General features: G+C 40.2%; 1 protein-coding gene across 1 annotated transcript in view; it reads left to right on the forward strand.

Annotated features, from left to right (window-relative positions):
* The window catches only part of ATXN10 (ataxin 10), a 152,956-nt gene that overhangs the window by 43,980 nt on the left and 84,480 nt on the right, over nt 1–24,496 (forward strand). Inside the window, exons 6-9 of the mRNA XM_060025818.1 lie at nt 1,718–1,798; nt 9,847–10,012; nt 18,360–18,468; nt 20,245–20,414. Coding sequence (XP_059881801.1) covers nt 1,718–1,798; nt 9,847–10,012; nt 18,360–18,468; nt 20,245–20,414 — 526 coding nt within the window. The remainder of the gene's footprint in view (nt 1–1,717; nt 1,799–9,846; nt 10,013–18,359; nt 18,469–20,244; nt 20,415–24,496) is intronic.

The raw sequence follows: 24,496 nt of genomic DNA on the forward strand, positions 1-24,496 counted from the left end.
AAAAATAGAAAGGATTAACAGAGGCAAAGTTGACTCTTTAAAAGAATCAACAAAATTGATTAAGAAAAAAGAAAGAGAGCACTAATGACCAGTATCGCGAAAGAAGGCGTGGTTGTCACCTCAGTCTTAATAAACTCAAAGCTTGGTGAAGCTCCCTTCAACTGACAGTTCTGTAGGCTGAGGGCTGTTTGCAATAACATTCAAGGACATAAGTGTTAGGTCCCGAGTCCCTCTTTAAACCCTGGTAGTATTTTATTGTTTATAATTCCCTTAGTCCACTGCTCCTCTTTCCTTCAAGCGGTCTTTTCAAGTCCTTTGTGTCACCTCTAATTTAAATGCTCCCCCTTCCCTCCGCAGCTAGGGGTTCACCGAACCCCTGATTCTCCTGCCCCATCCATCGCCCCTCTTCCCTGCAGCCCTCCAGTTAGATAGACTTTGTTGTTTCTGTAATCCGTGACGCGTGCCTGTGTGCTGCACCGAAGACATTCTTCTCTAATTATCTCTCTGTGCGTGTGTCTTTCTCCACCCTTGGAGTTTGGAGTTACGGCTTGGGACCTAGCCCCTCGCACACAGTATTTGGCACATGTGTTTTTGAATGACTGTTCTTGTGGGAAAGTGTCTTGAGCTCCAAGTAGGTGAATTATGCATGAGCTTTAGGGCCCCAGTTTTGTAAACCCGGCGTGATGTGCATGAACTTCTGTTGTCGCTGTTCGATGACCTACCTAAATTGACGTGAAAATTGAGAATTTTGAATATTACCCGTTATTGTTGGAAATATTTACATCAGTGCTGGTCACTTATTTGAAAGGTTGTGGAAGAAACAGAACATGTGTTTAGGTTTTGTGTTTGTGTGAAGTGACGCTGTGTCGTGGTAGTTAACATGCCTCATTTGGCTACCGTACTTAAAGGCATACTTTTCTTCTGTTATTTATTAAGAAGTGATTAAATAAACCGTGTTTGTCAATATAAACGCTTTACTGTCATGCTTATTCATAACCTTGGTTATGAATAGTATATTCTTTAGTTCGTAAGTCTTCAGATGCCCTCTGGTAAATATGATTCAGAATTAATTAATAGTACTATTCAATCTTTTTAGGTGTCACAGTGGTACTTTGAAGAAATATGCTTGTAATCTTTGCCTCAAGGGTTTCCCCAAGTTGATCTCTAAGTTTCGATGAGTGCATTGCTTGACAGTGAGGATGTTTTCTTGGTAACTTGAGAGCTCTTAAGGAGTAGATAATCAAGCCAGTATTCATTACTGTGTTGTTGGCGTATGTTTAAATAAAAAGTATGACATGTCTATTTCTCTGGTTAATTTTAGCACTAAGTTTCTGACTAAAACAATTTAATATGTTTTATTATACCTGAACTTGTAGCTAAATTTCATATTATTGTTTGAGCTATAGTGAAGTATTTTTCTTTCTCAACTTAGATAAAAACTATAGTAGGCCCTTTCCTCCAGTTGAATAAATTTGAATCATTTCAATACATTTTTCAGAAGTAAAATCGGAGAAAAATATTTTGAGGGTTTTCATTCTCTTTTAGCTGCTAATAGAAAAATAGTATGTGAACCTCTAAAACATTTGAAGATTACAGCTAATCAAAAATTCAATAAACAGGAGTACTTTTACGTATAAGATATGCCTATAAAGTAGATAAGGCCGTGTCTATTTTACTATGTTTGTAGTAACCAAACCTTTCCCTCCTTTTTTCTTAGGTTCTTGATTATTACAGACCATTTTCTGAAAAGCCCGGAATTGGTTAAAGTCATGTATGCCAAAATGAGCAATCAAGAAAGGTAACCCCAAAACCCAGTGTGGTTTTGAGTATGTAGCATTCCATATCGAGTACTCTGTACACATGACTGAAAAGCTGTGTGGTTTCGTAGTTGGCACAAAATCTCTAAATACATGTTTCTGTGTCAGTAATGGTTTTAAATTGGTTGGTTAACATTACAGCGCAGCCACAACAGGCAGTGATTTACGTAGGGTTGCAGAATCCAGGTTGGCGCCATTATTCAGTAAAACCATATTAAAAAATGTTAAGAACAAAATGTTATGCTTGTCCCTCGATTTTATAAAAGTAAATCATGCAGCTGTGTATTACAGCTGTATAGGTGAAATGTGCTCATTTGTTCACATCCCTGCTGTCATGATTTGGGATACATTCTGCTAGGTTTATAGTTTTCCAGTAGATATTTTAGACTGAAAGAAAATCAGTACCTCTCTGTGACCTTCACTGGCCGAGTAGGGGAAGAGCAGTGCCCTCTGAGCCCAGAGACCTTAGTACCTTGGCTCTGTGCTTTGTTGTCATAGTAACTCTTTATGTGACCTTAGCCAGGTCTTTCACCTTGTTTGGATTCAGTTTCTTGACATGTAAAATTAGAGGATTGAATAAAATGATTCCTAGTACTCGGTCCATTCCAAGAGTGTATGTTTTTCCTAACCTGATTGGAAATGTTGCCTTAGGAAAATAAAACTTACTCAGAAGGCACAGATCTAATGATCAAAAACCGTAAAAAATGTTAATCTTTTGATTGTAGTCACAATTTTGATAATTGCTGTGGTTTTGAAATTCTTTCTGTACATTTGGGTTCCAACAGTTAATCTTTATGCACTCCTTTGTAGTCTTGTTAAGTAGTGTTTTTTCCTTCTTTAATATCTTTAACAAAAAGGAAAAGTTTGTGCTTTTAAAGTCAGTTTAAATGCCATATTTATAAATCCAGTACCCCCTGCCACCACTGTCATATGCCTACTCCTCTTGCAGAAAAAGAATTAAAATAAGTAATATGAAGAATAGTGCTATAAATTAGTAAATTGCTTTGCAGTAAGGAATGTCTGAATGCAAGAGAATACACAGTTTAATATTCAAGTCTATATTTTCCATATTCCTGTCAAATGATCTATTGTTAACCGACCTGTTTCCTAACAAAATGAGGATGGCAAACTAAACATTGTCCATTTTGATTTATACAGAACTTGTAGCCACGGCTTTCCTACTTCATACAAATTCCTTACTCAGCTGCCACCTCTTCCCCGTCCTCTATTTTTCTTCCACAGGAGAAGTGCTTTTGTTTCATCACGTCGTCTGTTACACATTGTATCACGTCACATACCTGCTTGCCATTGTATGACACCAGTGTTAGATTGTTAGCTCTGTGAGGGCCAGGATTTGGTCTTTTTTATTCTGTGGTGTCCACATTTCCTAGCCACTGCGTGGCACGTAACAAGCGCTAAAAAACGTTTTTGAATGAAAGCTTGTGTAGACGAATGAATTTTTCTTACTCATGAAAAGTTTTATCTAGTATATTCATTAATGTAACATCACCTACTGGGTTGGAAACCTCAGAGTTATCCCCACCTCCTCCTCCACTTGCCGCTTTACACTGGTCAGTAAGCCTTACCGAGTATATCACCTTAGTATGTTGTGAATTCACTTGCTTGTCACAGCTCTGGTTTACATGTCACCTTTGACTGGACTTTGGCTACAGCCTGTTTAAAAACTGTGATAAAATACACATAATATAGAATTTACCATCGTACCCTTTTTAAACGTACAGTTCAGTAGTTTAAGTGTATTCACATTGTTGTGCAACCAATCTCCAGAACTTTTCATCTTGTAAAATGGAAACTATACCCATTAAACAACTACCCCCATTTCCCCCTCCCCCAGCCCCCGGCAACCACCATTCTACTTTCTGTCTCTGTGAACTCGACTCCCCTAAGTACAGTTGATGCTTGAACAATGCAGGGCTCAGAGGCACTGAACACCAGCGTCAGAAACCCGAGTGTAACTTACAGTCGACCTCCGCACCCGAGGGTCCTCTGTGCCCTCGGATTCAGCCAACGGCAGATCATGTAGTACCGTAGTGCCTGTTCATTGAAAACATTCCACGTACACATGGACCCACACAGTTCAAATCCATGTTGTTCAAGGGTCAGCTGTACCTCACGTAAGTGGAGTCACACAGTATTTGTCCTTTCATGACTGGCGTATTTCACTTAGCACAGCGTCCTTAAGGTTAGTCCATGTCATAGCACGTGTCAGCATTTCCTTCCTTCCTGAGGCTGAATAATATTCCACCGTAGGTATTGACATATGTCACATTTTGCTTGTCTAGTCGTCCATCGACGGACAACGGGGTTGCTCCACCTTTCAGCTACTGTGAATGATACTGCTGTGAACAATACTGATTGTTCTAATTTTTGTTTTTCCCTTCTCCTCTGTCATCTACTGAACTGCCTGCATGGGTCTCGCCCTGCCATTTAGTGGCGTATGTAGCTCGTTACAGGATGCAGTTAGACTCCATGGTGTGGTGTTCAAGGCCCTTTTTAAACGTAGCTTCATTTCCAGCTCCTTCTCATTCTCCCCCAGTCACCACACTGTAGCCGCACAGAACTCCTGTCAGTTTTCCAGGCTTCCCCTTTGGCTTCATGCTTTTGTGTGTGTCCTTTTCTCTGCCCGAAATGTCCTGACTACCCCCTCTCCTTCTGGTGAATACACACTTGTGCTCTGTTGGCCCTTTTCAGATACTGCCTGCTTTCTGTTGGCTCTCCTGACTTTCCCAGGCAAAGTTCTTTGCATCCTCATCTGCACGTTTATCATGATAATTTGCTTTTCTGCTAGAATATGTATTCTTCAAGGACAAAAACTGAATCTTGTGAGTTCTCTATTCTTAACACCCACCAGAATCAGTACTGGAACAGTGTTGGAATGGAAAACTCTACTAATATCAAACACTTACTGAAGCCTGTCTGTAAGACGCCGTCTCTGTTGACACTGTAGACAGCAGATGGCTCTGTCAGCCAAGAGGAGGTGGTGTGCTGCCGTGGACCTCGTGGGTTGGCCGGTTCCGGTGGAGCTCACTGTGGGAACTGCTGAGTCTGCTTGCTTGTCTTTGCTCAGGGGCGGGAGGAGGGGATGGGGTCTTGGCAGGAGCGCTCAGAGTTCTGCGGCTGAGTAGAGGCCGCTGGGTTCCCTGTTGACTCGTTTGGGGCAATGACAGATAATTCTTTGTTCAGAGTGGAACGTTGACAGAATAATAGGATTGAAAAGATACGCTTTTCTCAACAGGGATGTATAACGAATTAACTTCTCCCCTTGCACCTGGAATGGTGCTACACACCATCCTGTGAGTACCGAGAAGACAGTCAGGACATTTTCTGTGTTCTGTGGTTCAGATGAGGGACTGCACTGGAGATTCCTGGGGGGCCTTTGTGGTGTCTCAGCTGGGAGCACACACCAGAGGCCCCTGAGGCGAGCCCAGGCTGTGGCCCCGACCTGCTGAATTAGAGTATACGGTCTCGTTGGGGCTGTTAGATTTAAAATGCTTGAGGCTCAGTCAGCGAAACAAGCACTGTATTCATTAAGCACCTGCTGGTGGTCCCTGGGTCCCCAGGGTGCACAGTCCCCACCCGCCCTTAGTGTGGGCGCGTAGGGAGGGGAAGCGCCCTGTGAGCTCGGAAGCTCTTTTCGTGTGCTGGTTCTTTTAGTTGTCACAGTTAGTTGACGGCTTCACCCTGGTAGTTTATTTGGACAGATTACTTGGTGAAGATACTTTGGATACAGGGTCAAAATCAATTCACATGGTATGATTCAGCAGAAATGAGAGCCTGTGTTTATACAATTTTCTTGTCCCCTTTCCCAGCAAATTGGAGTAATATTGAATTAAACTAGCTGCTCTTGGAAACCAACTTTTGTAGTTTTCAGGTTTATAATTTGTATAGCATAGTAGTTAAGAGCAGAGACTAGCTGTGCCACTCACTACTTTGGGCAAGTTACTTTTTGGAACTCTGTTCATCTGTAAAATGAGGATAGTAATGGTAGGCACCCCCTGAAATTGTCGTGGTTACTAACTGAAATGTATATAAAGCTCTCAGTGCTGTCATGTAATCGTCACTCAGTAACTGTGAGTGGCCATTTCTGCTTCCATATTTCTGCTGTTATTACTACTTCTCCTCTGATGATCTTGACTTTTTCCTCCAGGTAGCATCACTGTTACGTATGAAGGCAACATAGAGCCATTGTCATTTAATCCTCAAAAAGACCTTGTGAAATAGGCATTATTCTTGCCATTTAGGTATTTGCCCTGGGTTACAAAGGTAGCAGAGGTGGTATTTGAACTCTTTGTCTGTATGATGCCAAATCAGTGATCATTTTCCCTGTAACGCACTAACTTCTTATATCTGTAATTTATGAAGGGACTAATGAGATTAGTTCAGCAACAGCTGTCTGCCTGTATCTTGGTTAGCCTGTTTTCCAGGTTAATAAAAGTTTTGGCCTTTGTGGCATGCCATTCTACAAATTATACAGGTGGAGTAGTTATTCATAATTTGTTGGAGATGTCAGTCTTTGAATTAGAGAAATTTTATTTCCAGAATTATAGGATATTATTTCCTGCCCTAGAACACTCATGAAACTCCCTCTCTCACTCTTTCCCCCTCCGCCTTTGCCCTTCACTCTCATAAAAAACTTACTTGTTTCAAGATGGTGCAAGCATGGCTTTTGAAATTGTAGACTGCATCAATTTAAGCATAACTTTTTTTTTTTGCGGTATGCGGGCCTCTCACTGTTGTGGCCTCTCCCGTTGCGGAGCACAGGCTCCGGATGCGCAGGCTCAGCGGCCATGGCTCACGGGCCCAGCCGCTCCGCGGCATGTGGGATCTTCCCGGACCGGGGCACGAACCTGTGTCCCCTGCATCGGCAGGCGGACTCTCAGCCACTGCGCCACCAGGGAAGCCCAAGCATAACTTTAAAATATGAATCTTGCTATAGAATTTTCTCCTAAAACCCTTCACATGTACATTGCTGTCAGTTTTTTTATGAAACAGGAATCATCATCTTGAGGACAGGGTATGTAACTGTTCAATCAGAAGTGAATTAGAAGTGGGACACTAATGACAGCCAGTGATTGAGAGATAAAATTATAGAGTGACTCTGAGCTGAGTGGTGTGTCTGGTGAGTCTGAGGCAGCTCAAGTGATGATTTCTGGTTTAAAGGAAGTGAGACTGAGGTGTAATAATTTTAGACAGCTAGTCTCTGACCTCTTTGACTGGGTTGGTTTGTTTTTTCCCCCTGGTTAAATTATTTATTTAGTTAGTTTTGGCTGCGTCAGGTCTTAGTTGTGGCACGGGATCTTTTGTTGTGGCATGCGGGCTTCAGAGCACGTGGGCTTGGTAATTGCAGCACGTAGGCTCTCTAGTTGAGGCTCTTGGGCTCAGTAGTTGTGGCACGTGGGCTTAGATGCCCCGCGGCACGTGGGATCTTAGTTCCCTGACTGGGGTTCAAACCCACGTCCCCTCCATTGGAAGGTAGATTCTTTACCACTGGACCACCAGGGAAGTCCCTGACTGGGTCTTTCTACTTTTGCATCCTTCACTCTTGAGTGAATGGATTTGTTAGACCACTTGTGTTCTGTTATGTTTTCAAGGAAGTATTTAGTGTGGTTCCCCCGAGACTGGAAGAAGTAAGACATTCCACATTATGTCCCATTTTCCCTGACTGCAGTACTTTTCAGTACATATATGTTTTCTGGCATAGAAGTGGGGATGGCGAATGAAATGCACAATCAAAATAAATGCTTCTGAAAGAAAATTTCCTACTTGAATTATATGTCCTGTGTGTGATTCCTTTATTTTATGAGAAGGATTTTTTGTTTTGTTTTGTTTTTTGTTTTTCTTTTTCTTGGCCGCGCCATGTGGCTTGTGGGATCTTAGTTCCCCAACCAGGGATTGAACCCGGGCCCTCGTCAGTGAAAGTGCGGAGTCCTAACCACTGGACTGCCAGGGAATTCCCGAGAAGGATAGTATTTGATGGTGGCTAGAAGTAGAGGGAGTTGGAGAGTTAGATGGGGATTCTGGGTGGGAGAGCCCCATATATCAGACTAAAGTTTTTGGACGCACTCCTTAACAGTGGGAGCCTTTAAAAGTTTTTATTGGCAGATGACTTAATATAAGTACAATCATTTAATGAAGTATAATTTATTCTCTGGTAATATTCAAGCTTGGTTTGTATTTTTATATTTTAAAGATTTATTTCTGATTTTTTCCCCCTTTTTTCCTTCCAAATCACTCATTCCCCATCTCCTTAGATCTCCCATCTTGTAATCACCTGACAGAGTGTAGAGGTGCACCTCCTGAGCCAGGGAGAAGTCTGAGGGAAGCACTGCCCCTGGGTGACTGTGTAAAGCAGGCAGGAAATCTGCATTGACCTTACGTCTTGGGACCACCTCCCAGGTCTCCCCCCGTCAGCTGGTCTCCTTGGACCCCAGGGCCTTCCTGTGGCTGCTGGACAGCCTGGATTACCACCACCCCGTGGCCCACCTTTTGTCCTGACCCCACCTGACTCCTTCAGGATCTGCTCCTTCCTTGTTCAAGATCTGCCTGGTGTTTGGTCCTTTCCCCCAGTTATGACCTGTCTCGTTCCTCATTCCTCTTCACCGTGTTCTAGGTAGTAGTCCACTGGGTGCTGAACTCCCTAAAGCCAGGGATCACGACTTCTTAGGCCTCGAAGTAACTGCCAGATTACAAAGAATATTTTTAGGGCAGACATTTGGGTTCCTCTTGAATCATACATGCTAGGCGGCCTCTTCCCTAGCATTCCCGGAGGATTGTCCTGCTCGGGGAAGGTGGGAGGCCTGGCTCTGGGCCAGAGCACCCCGTTCATCTTCAAAAATCATATGTGAGTTCGAGAAAACAAACATACCCCAATACTGAACTACTTGTTGTTCTTTTGTGCTCAGTCGAGGGGATTATTTGTTTGTTTTGTTTTGGATTAATCATTTCTATAAGAAATCTGAAGTTTTAGGAGCTCTGAAAATTGCTAAGGTCTGTGGGTGACATTAACAGATTGATGATCTTTGCCAGCCTTTGGCTAAAATACAGGAAGAGTTCAGCACGTTTTATTTTCTACTTGAAGCAGTAACCAGTTCTTACTTTTCTCTTAGTGAGACATGCTCCCTGCCTACTAATACAAGTATATTTTCCCCCATTTGCTGAGCATTTTAGATATTTGTATCACTTCTGATGTAGAAATACATGAGAATTATGCATATCAGAAAAAAATCCCAATCAGAATGTGATTTGGAGAAACATCCTACTTGATTTATGCTGGATAGACTGTTCTGTGTATGATTTGTTTTTCCTGGGAGAAGGAAAGAGATTGTTGAATAGAAATATTTAAGTGATAATTTAAATATTGAAGTAAAAATGGCATAGGTTTGGTCTTCAGATCTGTGTTTTTTGTAAAGTAAAATAATGAAACAAACAAAAAACCCAACCTTCACAAGACAGACAGTAGAATGAGTGGGTAAAGCATTTTGCCCAGGAGACAGATTGAATCCTGTGTTTGAACCCTGCCGCAGCAACTCAGTATGTGTGACACTGACAGGTAAATTGATTAGCCTCACTAGGCCTTATTTCCCCCTTTGCTCTTGGGGCTGTTGACGGTATCTGCCTCATGAAGGTTTTGTGTAGATTGAATGAGGAAATGTATGCAAAATGTTTAGCTCTGTAGTAAATAGTGAATAAATGTTAGCCCACTTAACCTTGCTATTGTTATAGTAGATGTAAATACTATGAAACTTAATTTGACAACATTTCTGAAATGTGGAATTATTCCAGTGCTGAAAGTAATGGATATAAAAAGGTGCTTGTTTCTGTAACCAAATCACATCAAAGAAATCAAGATTTAAAAAAACAGGCAGTTGATGAAGATTAATTGTATTCACAAAAAATATGTTTTCCCGAGCTGGACATTATAAACAAGTAAGGAATTTAAAAATAAAAATATTCTCTTAAAATGTCTTCAATATTACATATTCATGTAAAAATCTTTTATGTTTTATAGGGTTACGTTGTTAGACCTTATGATAGCCAAAATAATGGGTGATGAGCCACTGAGCAAGGATGAGATCCCTGTGTTTTTGAGCCATGCCGAGCTGATTGCGAGCACTTTTGTGGATCAGTGCAAGACTGTGCTGAAATTGACCTCTGAGCAGCATGCTGAGGATGAGGTAAGAGAACAGACAGATTTTCTAACTCAGCTAGGTCCTCTAAGGACAAAAGCTTTAAAAACTATTATAGGGACTTTCCTGGTGGTACAGTGGTTAAGAATCCGCCTGCCAGTGCAGGGGACACAGGTTTGAACCCTGGTCTGGGGAGATCCCACATGCCGCGGAGCAGCTAAACCCGTGCGCCACAACTGCTGAGCCTGCACTCTAGAGCCTGCGAGCCACAACTGCTGAAGCCCACATGCCATAACTACTGAAGCCTGCGTGCCTAGAGCCTGTGTTCTGCAACAGGAGAAGCCACCGCAATAAGAAGCCCGTGCACCGCAGCGAAGAGTAGCCCCCGCTTAACGCAATTAGAGAAGGCCTGCACACAGCAACAAAGACCCGACGCAGCCATACATACATACATACATACATACATACATACATACATACAATTATGTAAGTAACGTATCTGCTGCATGTTGGTGGGTGCGCTCCCTCTCTAAAATTCCTATGTAGGGGCCTTTGGGACGTGATTAGGTCATGAGGGCCCTCATGAATGTAAGTAGTGCTCTTATAAAAGACACCCCAGAAAGATTCCTTACCCCTTCCACCTTGTAAGGGCACAGCGAGAAGTTGGCCATCTGAAGCCTAGAAGAGGCCCCTCCCCAGAACCCAGCCACGCTGGCACCCTGATCTTGGGCTTCCAGCCTCCAGAGCTGTGAGAAATAAATGTTTGTTGTTTATAAGCCACCCTGTTTGTTGTATTTTGTCATAGGAGCCTGAGCTAAGACAGTATCCTTATTTTAGAACAGTTACGAAAATACAGAAAAGGGAGAACAGTGCCCTCATTCTTACCATCCAGAGTTAATGACTTAAAATAATAGTTAATATATTTTTCTAGGCAAATAACATCAAATACATGCATGCATACATACACACATACACAAACATATATATATATATATATATATATATATATATATATATAAAAAGTGAAATCATTCTGGGCTTCCCTGGTGGTGCAGTGGTTAAGAATCCACCTGCCAATGCAGGGGACACAGGTTCGATCCCTGGTCCAGGAAGATCCCACGTGCCACGGAGCAAGTGAGCCCGTGTGCCACAACTACTGAGCCTGCGCTCTAGAGCCAGCGAGCCACAACTACTGAAGCCCACGCACCTAGAGCCCGTGCTCCTCAACAAGAGAAGCCACCGCAATGAGAAGCCCGCGCACCACAACAAAGGGTAGTCCCCGCTTGCTGCACCTAGAGAAAGCCCGCGGGCAGCCACGAAGACCCAGTGCAGCCAAAAATAAATAAAATTAATTAATTAAAAAATGAAATCATCTGTACCACCAATTTGTAAGTTCCTGTTTTTTCTTCTCCTGAATGTGTGTAAGTTGCATGAGGGCAGAAGTTTTGACTGTTATGTTCATAGAACTGTGTACATAGTAGGTACTTTAGTGAATATTTGCTGAGTGCACAAACAGGCAATACATAGTGAATGTCTTTTTAAGATGCCGGTGCTGGGCTCCCCTGGCGGCGCAGCGGTTGGGAGTCCGCCTGCCGATGCAGGGGACGCGGGTTCGTGCCCCGGTCCGGGAAGATCCCACGTGCCGCGGAGCGGCTGGGCCCGTGAGCCATGGCCGCTGAGCCTGCGCGTCCAGAGCCTGTGCCCCGCAACGGGAGAGGCCACAGCGGTAAAAGGCCCACGTACCAAAAAAAAAAAAAAAAAAAAAATGCCGGTGTAGCATTCTGTGTAAACAATTTACCATGATTATTTGTCTGTAGTCTGTGTCTTTGTAGTTATGTCTTCATACATTTTAAAATTCTCCTCGAGCCTACCCTAGATCATTTAGGTCTTTTCTTTACTAAGGAGATGGACATTAGCTTACAGTAATTCTGTTTCCCTCCTCTTTAATTCAGGAATTCTCTTCATTTTTGTCTGCTCCTTCCTTCCCTTCTGTCTTAAAGTTAGCATTGTTCTTTCTCTGGAATACTACTCAGCAGTAAAAAGAAATGCACTTCTGGTATAACAACAGAGATGAATCTCAAACATAGAGTGGAAATAGACTAGAGAATACACTGCATGCGTCCATCTCTGTGAAATTCTGCAGCGGGCAAAACTTATCGATTATAACAAAGCAGCTCAGCTGTCACCCGGGCTGGAAGTGGAGGGGTGGAATTGATTGTCGAGGGACATGAAGGAACGTTTTGGGTAATGGAAGTGTCATATGTAGCTGTGTACAGTGACAACAACCCTACTCTTCAGATGGACATATTTTATTGCATGTGAATTATACCTCAAGTGTCGATTTCAGCATGTTCAAAAACATCACAGAGGTTATTTCCATGCTGATAGGAATGGTGAGTAGAGAGGTAATCACTTGGGCTCAGAGGCGGGAATAGGTGAGCAGGCTGCCCTTTGACAGGCCCGTCCACTTGCTGTCCCCAGATGGGAAGGTAGGGAAGGTGGACCCTGACCCACAGCATTTCCTGGAGGGCTGTGTGTGACCCTGTCGACCTGTTAACTCCCACAGTAAATGTAGGCCGTGATTATGCTTGTTCTGCCATGTAAGTGTATCTCCTTCTTTGTGAAAATACTTTCTTCAAGGTTGCTTTGCTGTTGATTTTCTGTGCTGATCAGAGAGGCCATGTCAGGTCTCACGGTAAGGTCAGTGTTTTAATTCTCCTTTCTGTGGTAGCAGAAAGCTTTACTCGGAGGCTGCTTCCCTTTCTGGAGATAGAGTTGCCTCTGTTTCCAGCAGGAGGAGCAGCGAGCTGTGCTTCAAGGAAGTTTCAAAGAGGAATTTTCCAGGAAACAGAAAATGAAGTACACTTAGTACTTGTTAAATCCAGCTTTGAACTTTTTCAAGGCACTTATATGTAAAGTAGAGATGATTTCAGTGTTGTACTAAGAAGTTACCTGATGTAACTTTTTATGTTTAGGGAAAGTTATATTTTTCACACTTTTTTCTTTAAAGGTGGGAGGAATTATTCTGTATTAATAGACAGAAAATTGTAGATAGTTGTTTTTTTTTGAAAAGCCCAAATAGTTCACTTTTTGAAAATTCATTGATCTATATACTCATGACTTGTGCTTGTTAATTGTATATATGGTATCCTTTAAGGTTGAAGTTTAAAAAAAAAGCCATAGTAGTATTTAAGGAGGACCTGTACCTCAATATTAAATATACCATAAACCTCGTAGTGTATTGGAGCTGGCCTGTACCAACCTCTGAGAGTCAGTTATTAAACATGCAGAAGTTTGTGAGCTTGGTAGTTTGAAGTCAGCCACGGTGGAAGTGTTTATACCATTCACTGCTGAATCCACTGCCAGTTTACCAGCAAACCACTGCATTTACCCATTTGTGATATTTTTAGGACAAGATGTCCAATAAAGTGCTCATGATGCTTGCTATGACCTAAAAATCAGAATGCAAATAAATGTTTTTAATAGCGTCGGTTTTTAAATTTATTTGTTTGGCTTTAAAATTCTGAGGTTTTATTCATGTGTTCCTTTATACAAATAGTCTTAGGTTCTCATATTAACATACCTGTTTCTGTCCTTTGGTAAATTTTGGCGTACTGCTTGTTTCCAGTTTTTGGTGTGTTTTTGTCAGTTGTAGTGCGCTTATTTTTTAAGATCAAAGAGTCAGTTTAGCTTTATCTTGAGTCTCAGTCTTGTCACTTGCTGTAGTGAAACTTGCCTTCTTATGAAATATTTTCTTTGTTGTGAGAAAAAATAATTCAAGCCAAATGCTGTGAAACAGAAGGTTAAGAACTCCTCTTTTTCACCCATCCCCCATCTATTTTCTACAGATATATCAGCGTATACTTTTTTCCTTCCGAAACTTTTTTGTATATACACACCTATACATTTTGTTGCTTTTTTGAGACACAATATACTATATATTCTGTCTTGCAACTTCCTTTTCGCTTACCCTGATGTTTCATACACTCTAACACGTGTGCATATTCATCTCACCCTTTTTAATAGTTGAATAGTATTTCACTATATAGATGCATCACAAGTTTTTTCTTTTGTTCTCCATAGATGTACATATGAATTGCTTACAGGTTTGTTTTCTTAAAAACCTTCCCAAATAATACTACAGTGAACATCCTTGTAAAAATATCTTTGCAGTTTTGGACAAGTAGGTCTGGGATTATAAATTCCTGGAAGTTGAATTGCTGAGTAGAGAGAGTATGTTTATTTAAAATTTGTAAGAGAAATTTCTAAATGACAAACCTAAGAGTACAAGAGTGTGTGGGTCTGCACCCCTTCACTAATCTAATTATCATTTCTCTCTTGTTTTTCAGTGATCAGTATGTTAAGTTTGTTTTTCATGTTAGGTTACCTTTTAAAATACGTTTATTAATGAGCATTTTCAGAAAGTTAATCTTTTGTCACACATACAAGAAACTTTTTTTTTTGCCCATAGTTAATTTTTTGTTTGAATTTATTTATGGTAGTCTTAGCCTTTTAGGAATTTGTTTTGTTTTTAATCTAGTTAGGCTTATCAATTTTATCCTTATGACTTCTGAATTTTTTTTTTACAGATTAGTAAAATCATCTCCCCACTTAGAGTGTAGAAATATACACCTATATATTCTAGTTCTTTCAGTACTTTGTCTGAGTTTTTAATTAACCTAGAATTTATTTTTGAGTAAGAAGTGTAGTATAGATCCAAATGAATTGCTTGTGTCTTTTAACTCTCCAAGACTATATAATCTTTGGTAGAAGACTGCTTGGGTTTGAACCTGGATTTCTTATTATTGATGTGTGATCTTGGAAGTTACTTACCTTCTTTGTTTCTTTTGCCTGTAAAATGAATTGTATTTTAATATAAGCACTTAGTATACTGACTGGTACATAGCTACTACTCCCTAAAAGTTATCTGTTCATTATTGTATCAGCACCATTTAGTGAATAATCTCATCCTTTCTACTAATTTTAGTGCTACCCAAATCGTATGTTAAATTTTTAATATAATTTTGGATCCATTTCCGGATTTCTGACCTTTTACGGTGGAAATCAATAAGATACTAACAACTGTTAAAGAATTCAAATGAATTCATACGTTTATATGCGATAAAGGAATATGCTGAAATGAACTTACAGAGAGATGCAGAAAGTAGTCTATGCACAAGGCAATAATTAATTGCATTCCAGCCAGACAGAAGTAACCTCCATTTCTGTAGACAAGAGTCATTGGCATTATTGTCAGTTTTATGCAACTGACAATGTTGTAAAATAGCTCAGAGACACTGAATGGTAAAGTGAGCCCAGGCAGATGATCTAGATGGTAGACTGATCTCTGTTTTCTCTTTTAACAACTTCAAAATCTTGTTCCTTTGACTTGCCTACATCTTTTTTCCCCCATTTGTGTCTGACTTAATGAATATAGTTTTATAATACTTATAAATAATGGAAGGGTAGCTCACATATTCCTCTTATTTTTTTAAAAGAATAATTTTTCTGGCTGTTATTTCATTATTAGTTTCCAAATGCTCATTAGAAACACTTCATTAATAAAAGGATTCTAATGATTAAAACTGGAGGTGTGTTAGGTGAGGATAGATTAATTTTCTTTTGGGTTTATTTCAGATAATATCATAGAATTTAGGAGCTGGAAGGAAACTTCAGATCATCTCTTCCAACCCCCTAATTTTATTTTTGTCTTTCTATCAAGAAAAATTTCAAACATAGACTAAGAGAAAAAGTGTCTTGAAACCCCATCACCCAGCTTCAACACTTACCAATTCATCCCCATTGTTGTTTCATCAACAGTCCCACCCATTCTTATGCCAGTTGCCCCCGATTCAAAGAGGACGCCCACGTAGTTCATCAGTTAATAGTTTACATGTGTCTCTAAAAGATAAGGAGTCTTAATACATAAGTAAAATACAGTTAGCACATCTGAAAACTTAATAAAATTTTAATATCAAACGAACAGTATTCAAATGTTCCTCATTGTCTAATATTCTTTTTCAAGTTTATTTCTTTGAATCAGGATATAAGGGCATACATTGCAATTGGCTGCTGTATCTTAAATCTCCTTTAACTAGGTTCCCCTTTCCTCTTCCTCCTCTCTTTTTTTTCCACCTTTGCTCATTTTCTGTTGAACTGGGTTGTTTCACCTGTACAGTTTCCTACAGTTTCCTTTTTGATGAGGATATCTCCATGGTGGGGTTTAACATACCCCCTCTTTTCCTTGCATTTCCTGTGAATGATAATTCCTTCCAGAGGCTTATTCAGATTTGGGTTAGGTCTTTTTTTTTTTTTTTTTCTCTTTCTAGTATATTTCATTGTTGGTGATAAGTACTTTCATGGAGTCATATAATGTCTGCTTGTCTCTTTTTGTAATGTTAGCAGTTGTTAATGACTATTGACTAGATCCATTAATTCTTTGCAGGTTGTGAAATGGTGGTATTTGGACTCTATCATTCATTTTTTAGCTGGAATATTTTATAAAGAGAAACTTCTAATAAGCTATCAGGTTATGCAAGGTTCATTTTGATTAAGAAAAACAGAATAAATGGTTGATCACCGCCCCCCTTTGATTACCAGTCTTCAAAGTATTGAGCTGGTTTTATGGTATCATACAAAGTTGATGAGTGAGTTGTTTAGTTTTACTTTAATCATTGTTATGAAGTCATGGCTTGTAAACCACTGGATTTGTTTTCAGTCCATTTTAGCCGTAATTCTTCCTAATGGTTTCATGTGCCATTGCTGGCCGGGGGAGCCTCTTCAAGTTGCTTCTGATTCCTTGTGACATGATCCGAGGAGACTCTGATAGCTGCCTTGCTCTCTGGTATGACAAGGTGTCCAGGGTCATCTCATATGTGCTCTGCCCCAGACCTATAGCCAATCAGCCATTTCTTGAAGGATAAGTGGTATCCGAAGATGACCGTCTGGGCAACTACTCATTTAATAAAAGAGGATGCAGACGCTGTGCTAAATAAGTTAATGGATTTGTTCCAGTCTTCTAAACAGACTTCTACTAGATATTTTCTCCTAACTTTTTTTTTTTTTGTGTGTGTGTTACGTGGGCCTCTCACTGTTGTGACCTCTCCCGTTGCGGAGCACAGGCTCCGGATGCGCAGGCCCAGCAGCCATGGCTCACGGGCCCAGCCGCTCCACGGCATGTGGGATCTTCCCGGACCGGGGCACGAACCCGTGTCCCCTGCATCGGCAGGCGGACTCTCAACCACTGCGCCACCAGGGAAGCCCATCTCCTAACTTTTAAACTAGCAAGCGAAAGCTATTAAAATTAAACACACAAAAAAATGTGTGTTTCTTGCTATTTGAGATTTCAGAATACTATATTAAAATATTATCTCCTGGGGACTTAACCTGGCGGTCCAGTGGTTAAGACTTTGCATTCCAGTGCAGGAGGTGTGGGTTCGATCCCTGGTTGGGGAGCTAAGATCCCACATGCGTCATGGCCAAAAAACCAAAACACAGAGCATGTTGTAACAAATTCAATAAAGACTTTAAAAGTGGTCCACATCAAAGAAATCTTTAAAAAAAATACTGTCTCCTAATTGGAGAATAATAAATACACATTTAGAATTTTAAAAAGGAAATAACTTGTTTTTCTTTTGAAGAACATTATGTGAGATAATAAACGGTTAAATTTGTATTACCACATTTTGTCAAATAATGTGCACTGTAAAAATGAAGTAAAAAAATCTGTGCAAAAATTACATTTTAAAATTATATTTAGACTACCTAATGCCACGCAGTTGGTAGCTGGTAGTTTCTTGATCATGTACTCTATTTGATAGTAAGTTATTTAGTAGTTATGTGAACTAACATTTTCAAGTATCTTTTCTAAGCTACCAAGATATTGCATATAGGTTTATATTCACCCAGAAATAATCCAAGTTATTGCAGCTGAAGTTCTTTCAACCACAGCATTTTACAGGATTCCTGTGGACAAGAAATTAATGTATTTCATGGGATATTTGTATCTTTAAAGTAGAACTTGCTTGCTGGGAACGCTTTAAAAAGAAAGTATTTGCATAAATGTTATGTACATAGCTAGTAATTTTGAGCATTTATTCCACTGTTGGAAGGTATTTTTGCTTGAATAAGAACTTTTCTTACTCTTTGCTCCAAGAAGACACATAATGACACATAATCTTGTGTTCTTGATAGCAGATGTCTGCTGTTGGTGAAAATGATTATTCCTGTACATGTTTAATACTTCTGTTTTGTTCTTGATAGTTCTGGTTCTCTGTTTAGATGTTACAAGCACTGTCTCTTGAATATTTTTTGTAATATTTATTCTCCTACAGTTATTTAATAATAGTCAAATCATTTAGCTTGCCTTAAAAGTCATATTTTCTTTTCCTTTTAGGAGGCGCTGACTACAATTAGGCTTCTTGATGTCCTTTGTGAAATGACTGCTAATACTGACCTGCTCGGCTATCTACAGGTTTTTCCTGGCTTGCTGGAAAGAGTGATTGGTGAGTGAAATATCGCACATATTATTTAATTTATTTATTTATGTATGTATTTATATATGTATTATTTATTTATTTGACTGCACCGGGTCTTTAGTTGTGGCATGCGGGATCTTTGGTTGCAGCATGTGGGATCTTTGGTTGCAGCATGAGGGATCTTTAATTGTGGCATGCATGCGGTATATAGTTCCTTGACCAGGGATTGAACCTGGGCCCCCTGCATTGGGAGCGTGGAGTCTTAACTGCTGGACCACCATGGAAGTCTCCATATTATTTTTAACTAAAAAATCTTTGACTTGTCGTACTGTAGTATAAGTTCAAACACAGATCCTTAATTTTCAGTGTATTAGTATATTTTTGAGATTTTTTTGGAATATTTTTTCTTGAAAGGAATCACAGTGTTTTGGTAACAGCTCAGGCCCTTGCCACTTATCCTGCTGTTTGTGATGCCTAATCAGTTGATGAGGATATTAATCCTGTTACACAGGGTGCCCATAGTGGGTATTCCATCAGTAGTGGTTGTGATGGTGATGATGGAGGGGGCAGTTATGACAGTGATGGGGGGGTTATGACAGTGATGGGGTTTTTGACGATGTTGGCGATTTTCATGCTCCTATAGTTTTACCAGATTTGTTAGTAAATTTTTCCAGTTACACTTATGGAACATGAAGAATATTGCTTTACCCGTAGTACTGATAATTATGTATTCTGTTCTTATAAGAAAACTGTTTTAAACAAGAAGCCATTGCTTGAAATATTCCCATCTTTGCTAAAAAGCTGTTTGCAAAATAATTCATCTACAACCTGTTCCTTGTGCTTAGCCATGCTTATGGTTGCTCTTCAGTGTTTGCTATATTTTTCTTTAAAAAAAAATATTATACTTATTCTGGAGACCCATATGCTAAGAAAGATGAATTGGTGTCTAGATGGGTGGATGAGTTAGCAGTGAGCTTTAGGAGATATTTAGAATCGCATATCAGTGTTTTATTTTGAATGCGGTGCTTCCAGTGATAATGAAAATGAGACATCACAAACCTGAGAAACTGAATCATTGTGGGAAAAGCATGTGTTTGGAGCCAGGGCAAACATGGGTTGTCAGCCCAACTCTGCCCAATTACTAACTTCTCTGAGCCTGATTTCTTCATTATAAAATTGGGAAAGTGACCTGCCTTTAGTAACTTTATTGAGAGTGTTAAATGAGATAATGTGAAAACATTTAATAAAGCTTCTGGAAGATTGTCTACTTTCATAGGCTGCCTACAAGCATTTCATAGAGTGTAACAATGCGAAGTTATTTCTTCTGAGGGCAGCCGAAGTAGATTAACGGGGAACACATGCTGCCTTCTGATTATCTGGACAATGAGAAAAAAATCAACGTGCTTCTTGGTTTTTGTCATATGGCTCATTACAGATAGGTGTTGCAGGTTAGACTTAGCTGACTGTAGTTGTCGCCTGAGTTCCTTCATAAAGAAGTTGGAATTGGAAACCTTTTACTAGGAAAGATGGTAGGAAATTTTTAGCTAACTTTTCTTTGTGGATAAATAGAAAGTCCAGGTGGGGTTAATCATTTTGGCTTATCTGCAAAACTAGAGTCATGAAAAATTCTAAAGCAAAAGCAGAAGAGCCTTCTAATTGTTATTTTAAAGAAAGCTTTCAGTACTCTACCTGTATTTTATTTTAATCCATTAAAATAAATTAGATTTATTTATGGGAATCTAGTATAAAACGTAAAAATAAAAATTTTTCTATGGAAAATGAAGTTTATTGTTTTTGTCATAGAACTTTTACGAGTGATCCATGTAGCTGGCAGTGACACCATAAACATCTTCAGCACCTGTGCTTGCATGAAAGCAGAAGGTGACATCTCAAATATGGCTGAGGGCTTCAAGTCTCATCTCATTCGTCTGATTGGAAATCTGTGTTACAAGAATAAAGATAACCAAGACAAGGTACGGTTCTTTCTTAGTGTATTTCATACACATATGGCTTTATTTAGAATATAATATATAGGATTTAGAATCTGTTCACTTTTGGGGAATGAAGCTTGAGGTGCTTAGAAAGTAGCCTGAGGTATATCTATATGCATATATTACCACAGTAAACATAATGTGTCGTATTTGTTTGTATTAGGGTTTGTATTTTTGTAATTTTGTGTTGTGCTTGTCCACTGTGTGTTTGAGCCAGTCTCCTTTCTTTTAAATAGTCAACGCTGTCCTAAGTCTGTGCATTTAAGCACACTATTTGTTTATACAGAGAACAGTGAATGAAAAATCGAACCTAGAAATTTTCAAACACATAGTAGACGTTTAATAAATAGTAGTTTTTATTGACTGTTATCTTAAAAAACAAACAAACCGATGGACCTAGAGTCTGTCATACGGAGTGAAGTAAGTCAGAAAGAGAAAAACAAATACCGTATGCTAACACATATATATGGAATCTAGAAAAATGGTACTGATGAACCTAGTGGTAGGGCAGGAATAAAGATGCAGATGTTGAGAACGGACTTGAGGACACGGGGACGGGGAAGGGGAGGCTGGGACGTAGTGAGAGTAGCATTGACATATGTACACTACCAAACGTAAAATAGCTAGCTAGTGGGAAGCTGCTGCATAGCACAGGGAGATCAGCTCGGTGCTTTGTGACCGCCTGGAGGGGTGGGATCGGGAGGGTGGGAGGGAGGCTCAAGAGGGAGGGGATATGGGGACATGTGTGTACATATAGCTGATTCACTTTGTTGTACAGCAGAAACTAACAGAGCATTGTAAAGCAATTATACTCCAATAAAGATGTTAAACAAACAGACAGACAAACGGACCTTGACACCTGTGCCCTGCATTTATGGATGATAGCATCATAAGCATTTCTTCCCGGTATCTTGAAATGGACATGATGGTTAAGTATTAAATCTCTGAAAACTCAATAGACTGCCATTAGAAACCTCTTTTGTGCTGAATAGCTTAGGGGTAATTGTATTGATAATGTGATTAAAAAGAGATGACAGGAGAATTGGACCATATGCTTCATATTGAACAAGTCTGCCTGTATTTTTCCAGAGTTTTACAGATATTGAACATATGTGTGGCAGGTTATATTTTTTCCAAGATGGCTGCAGAAGTACCTCATCATTCTGTGCCTCATGTATTCCTGCGATGTGACTTTGCCACTCCCCCATCAGGGGTTAGATTTATTTCTCTGTCCTCTTGAATCTAGATGACTAAGGCCCCCTGACTGCTTTGAATAATAAAATATGGTGGGAGTGATCCTGTGCCACTTCTGGTGTAGCCTTTGACTGGTCTGGCAGATTCTGTATCTGGCTTCGTAGAAGCCAGTCACCATGTGAGAAGTGCAGATTCCCTGAGATCATCATGCAATTCCCTGAGATTACCAGGTCCACATGGAGAAGTCCTGGAGGATGAGATGCAGTGAGGAGAGAGAAAGGGACTAGTCAAGGAACACCAAGGAACCAGGCATGTAAGTGAGAAACCATCTTGGAACTTTTTAGGTAGCTGCTCAGTTCCCTTGTTCCAAGCCAGTTCCTCAGTTGCCCAGTTGATGCCACGTGAATCAGGGACAGCCTGCCTGGCAAAGCCCTTTCTGAATTCATGACCCACAATACTGTGAGAAAAAGTAAAAAATTGGGGGAAAAAATTTTTTTATAGGTTCTGCTTCTGTTAATGCCCCTGTAAGCTAACGTTGGACTGATCCTCTTGCAAATAATAATTATAAACTCTGGACAAAAGACAGCTATGTGAGGACACTCAGATTTGACACAAACAGATAGAGTTTGGAATCGAAATGAGAGTTGGAAGAACGGCACAGCAGAGAGTGTGCCATGCAGGGCAGTTAAAACTCTGATAGAAAATCTACAGTACTTTTAGCTTAAAGAATCAAAGGACAGTTTGGAGCAGTCACAGACTTTAGAAAGTGAAAGGGGGAATCCCGGAAAGGAGAAAGTTAAGCCCCACATTCTGTGTACCAGCCACCTAAATCCCTGCTGATGCTTGAATCAGAGATGCATGGGGCAGGCTCCAAGCAGCTAAGCTAAGGATAAGATAATTATACTGAGATTTGAGCTGCCACCCTGGAGTTTACGGTTTAACTCCAACCAAGGTAATTTACCTGCTAAAACAAAAATATCAATATTCTTTAGAGGAATATAATAGAATCTAGAATTTTCCACAGCATAACATTCACAGTGTCTAATATAACTTACAATCCAAACTTACTTGAAACACAGAAAAATATCACCTGTTACCCAGACAAAAAAATAACGGAGATAGACTGTGTGGTGACACACACGTTGGGTTTATCAGACAAGGATTTTAAAGCAGTTGTAACTATGCTCAAGGATGTAAAAAAAACATGCTTTGAATGAATGAAAACATAGCTTATCTCAGCAGAGAAATGGAAACTATAAAAAAGGACCAAGTGGAAGTTCTAGAACTGAAAAATGCAGTATCCAAATAAAATATAAAAATTTTACTGAATGAGCTTAACAACTTGAGATGACAAAGAGTCCGTGTACTTGGAGATAGATCAATAGAAATCATCCAGTCTAAAGAACAGAGGAGAGAAAAGGTTGAAAATGGAATGGTCATCCTAAGATGCTAAGTTTTGGGGTAGTATGTTTTGCAGCATTTGATAACTGGAATAATTTCTATAGGACATGGCGCAGAACTGAGCACCGGATAATTTGCTCTTTTATTCCATGTGTGTACCGTTTTGACGGCTCCTCATCTTCAAGCAGGTGTGAGTGGGAGACTACTGACCCACCCTTGGAAAATTACTGGACTGATTTTTTGTAAGAGAAAGTTGATAGAGGATAAAACACTTTACCTTTTCTTAATGACCAAGACCGCCTTTTTTCAGGAGCACAGAAGAAGCGGTTTTCTTGTGTGTTTACCTATACTTTTGCTGCTAATTTGGATTGGCTTCTTAAAGGAACAAAACGTAGTAACCCTTAAAAGGCTTATGAAATAGCTCACTGAAGTCAGGATCAGATTGCACCGTAAGTAAATACGGAGTGTGCCCGAGTGCTGCCCTGGAGAGGTCGCGGGGCTCACAGGAAGTCTATAGTGTGTCCTTCACGTGTGCAGTCGCTAATAGCACTGCTGACTTCTGAGCAAACACTCTTGAAGGTATGAAGGAGTTCATTCTTTGAGTGTAAGAATGCCTCTGTTTCTCCTACTTTTTTTTACCTATGCCAACAAAAAACTTAACCTGAAAGCATTACTTGTGGGATTTTTTTTTCTCTTTCCAAAGAATCTACCACAGCATAACAGTCTTGCAGCCAAATGCTGATTCAGTCTGAGCATCAGAGACATGAGCCTTTGCTCACTGATGCCTCAAAGGATGGAGTTCACTAGCGCTTGACAACTTTAGTTATAATTTGGGAGAAATGGGTGGTTATGTAGCGGGTCTTTATCACCACGCCATTAATTTTCATTGTATTGTCTGGATGGATTGTCCCACTTCTCTGCAAATTGGGGCCCAAAGGGATGTTTGGCTCTTTCTCTACTAAAAGTATGAGTTAGGGGGATTTTGTATCATTGAGCTTAGTTTAGTTCATCCGTCACCCAGAGGGAAAAAGGGACTCATGATTTGTTGTGTCTACTATGTCCCGTGTTGTGCTTAGTGAACTACGTGTATTATCCACTTTCATCTTTGCATCAGCCCTGCAAATCCGGTTCTGCCAACCACACTGTAGGGAGAGGCCATCAGTTAGTGATTTGCAGAGTCCAGAGTAGAATTTAGATTTGTCTGTGAGCTCCTGGGCCTGTGCTGTCTCCCCTGTACCGTGGAGCTTCTCATTTGGGAGCTCTCCAAGGGTTTGGAGAAGGGGTTTAAAATAGACTTCCTGAATGACTTGAGACGGAAAATGCTGGAGGCTGGTGAACCCTGCTCTCCCAGGCTAAGCAGCCCCCTCGGGCCTGCTCTTGGTTCAGGTCTGCCACCCGTTTGCTGCTCACATCCCTGCCTCTGGTTCATCCATGCATCACATGGTCCCAGCCTTGGACCCTTAGATGGA

The sequence above is a fragment of the Delphinus delphis genome, chromosome 11 (genome assembly GCF_949987515.2).
Source record: "Delphinus delphis chromosome 11, mDelDel1.2, whole genome shotgun sequence".
Lineage (NCBI taxonomy): Eukaryota > Metazoa > Chordata > Mammalia > Artiodactyla > Delphinidae > Delphinus > Delphinus delphis.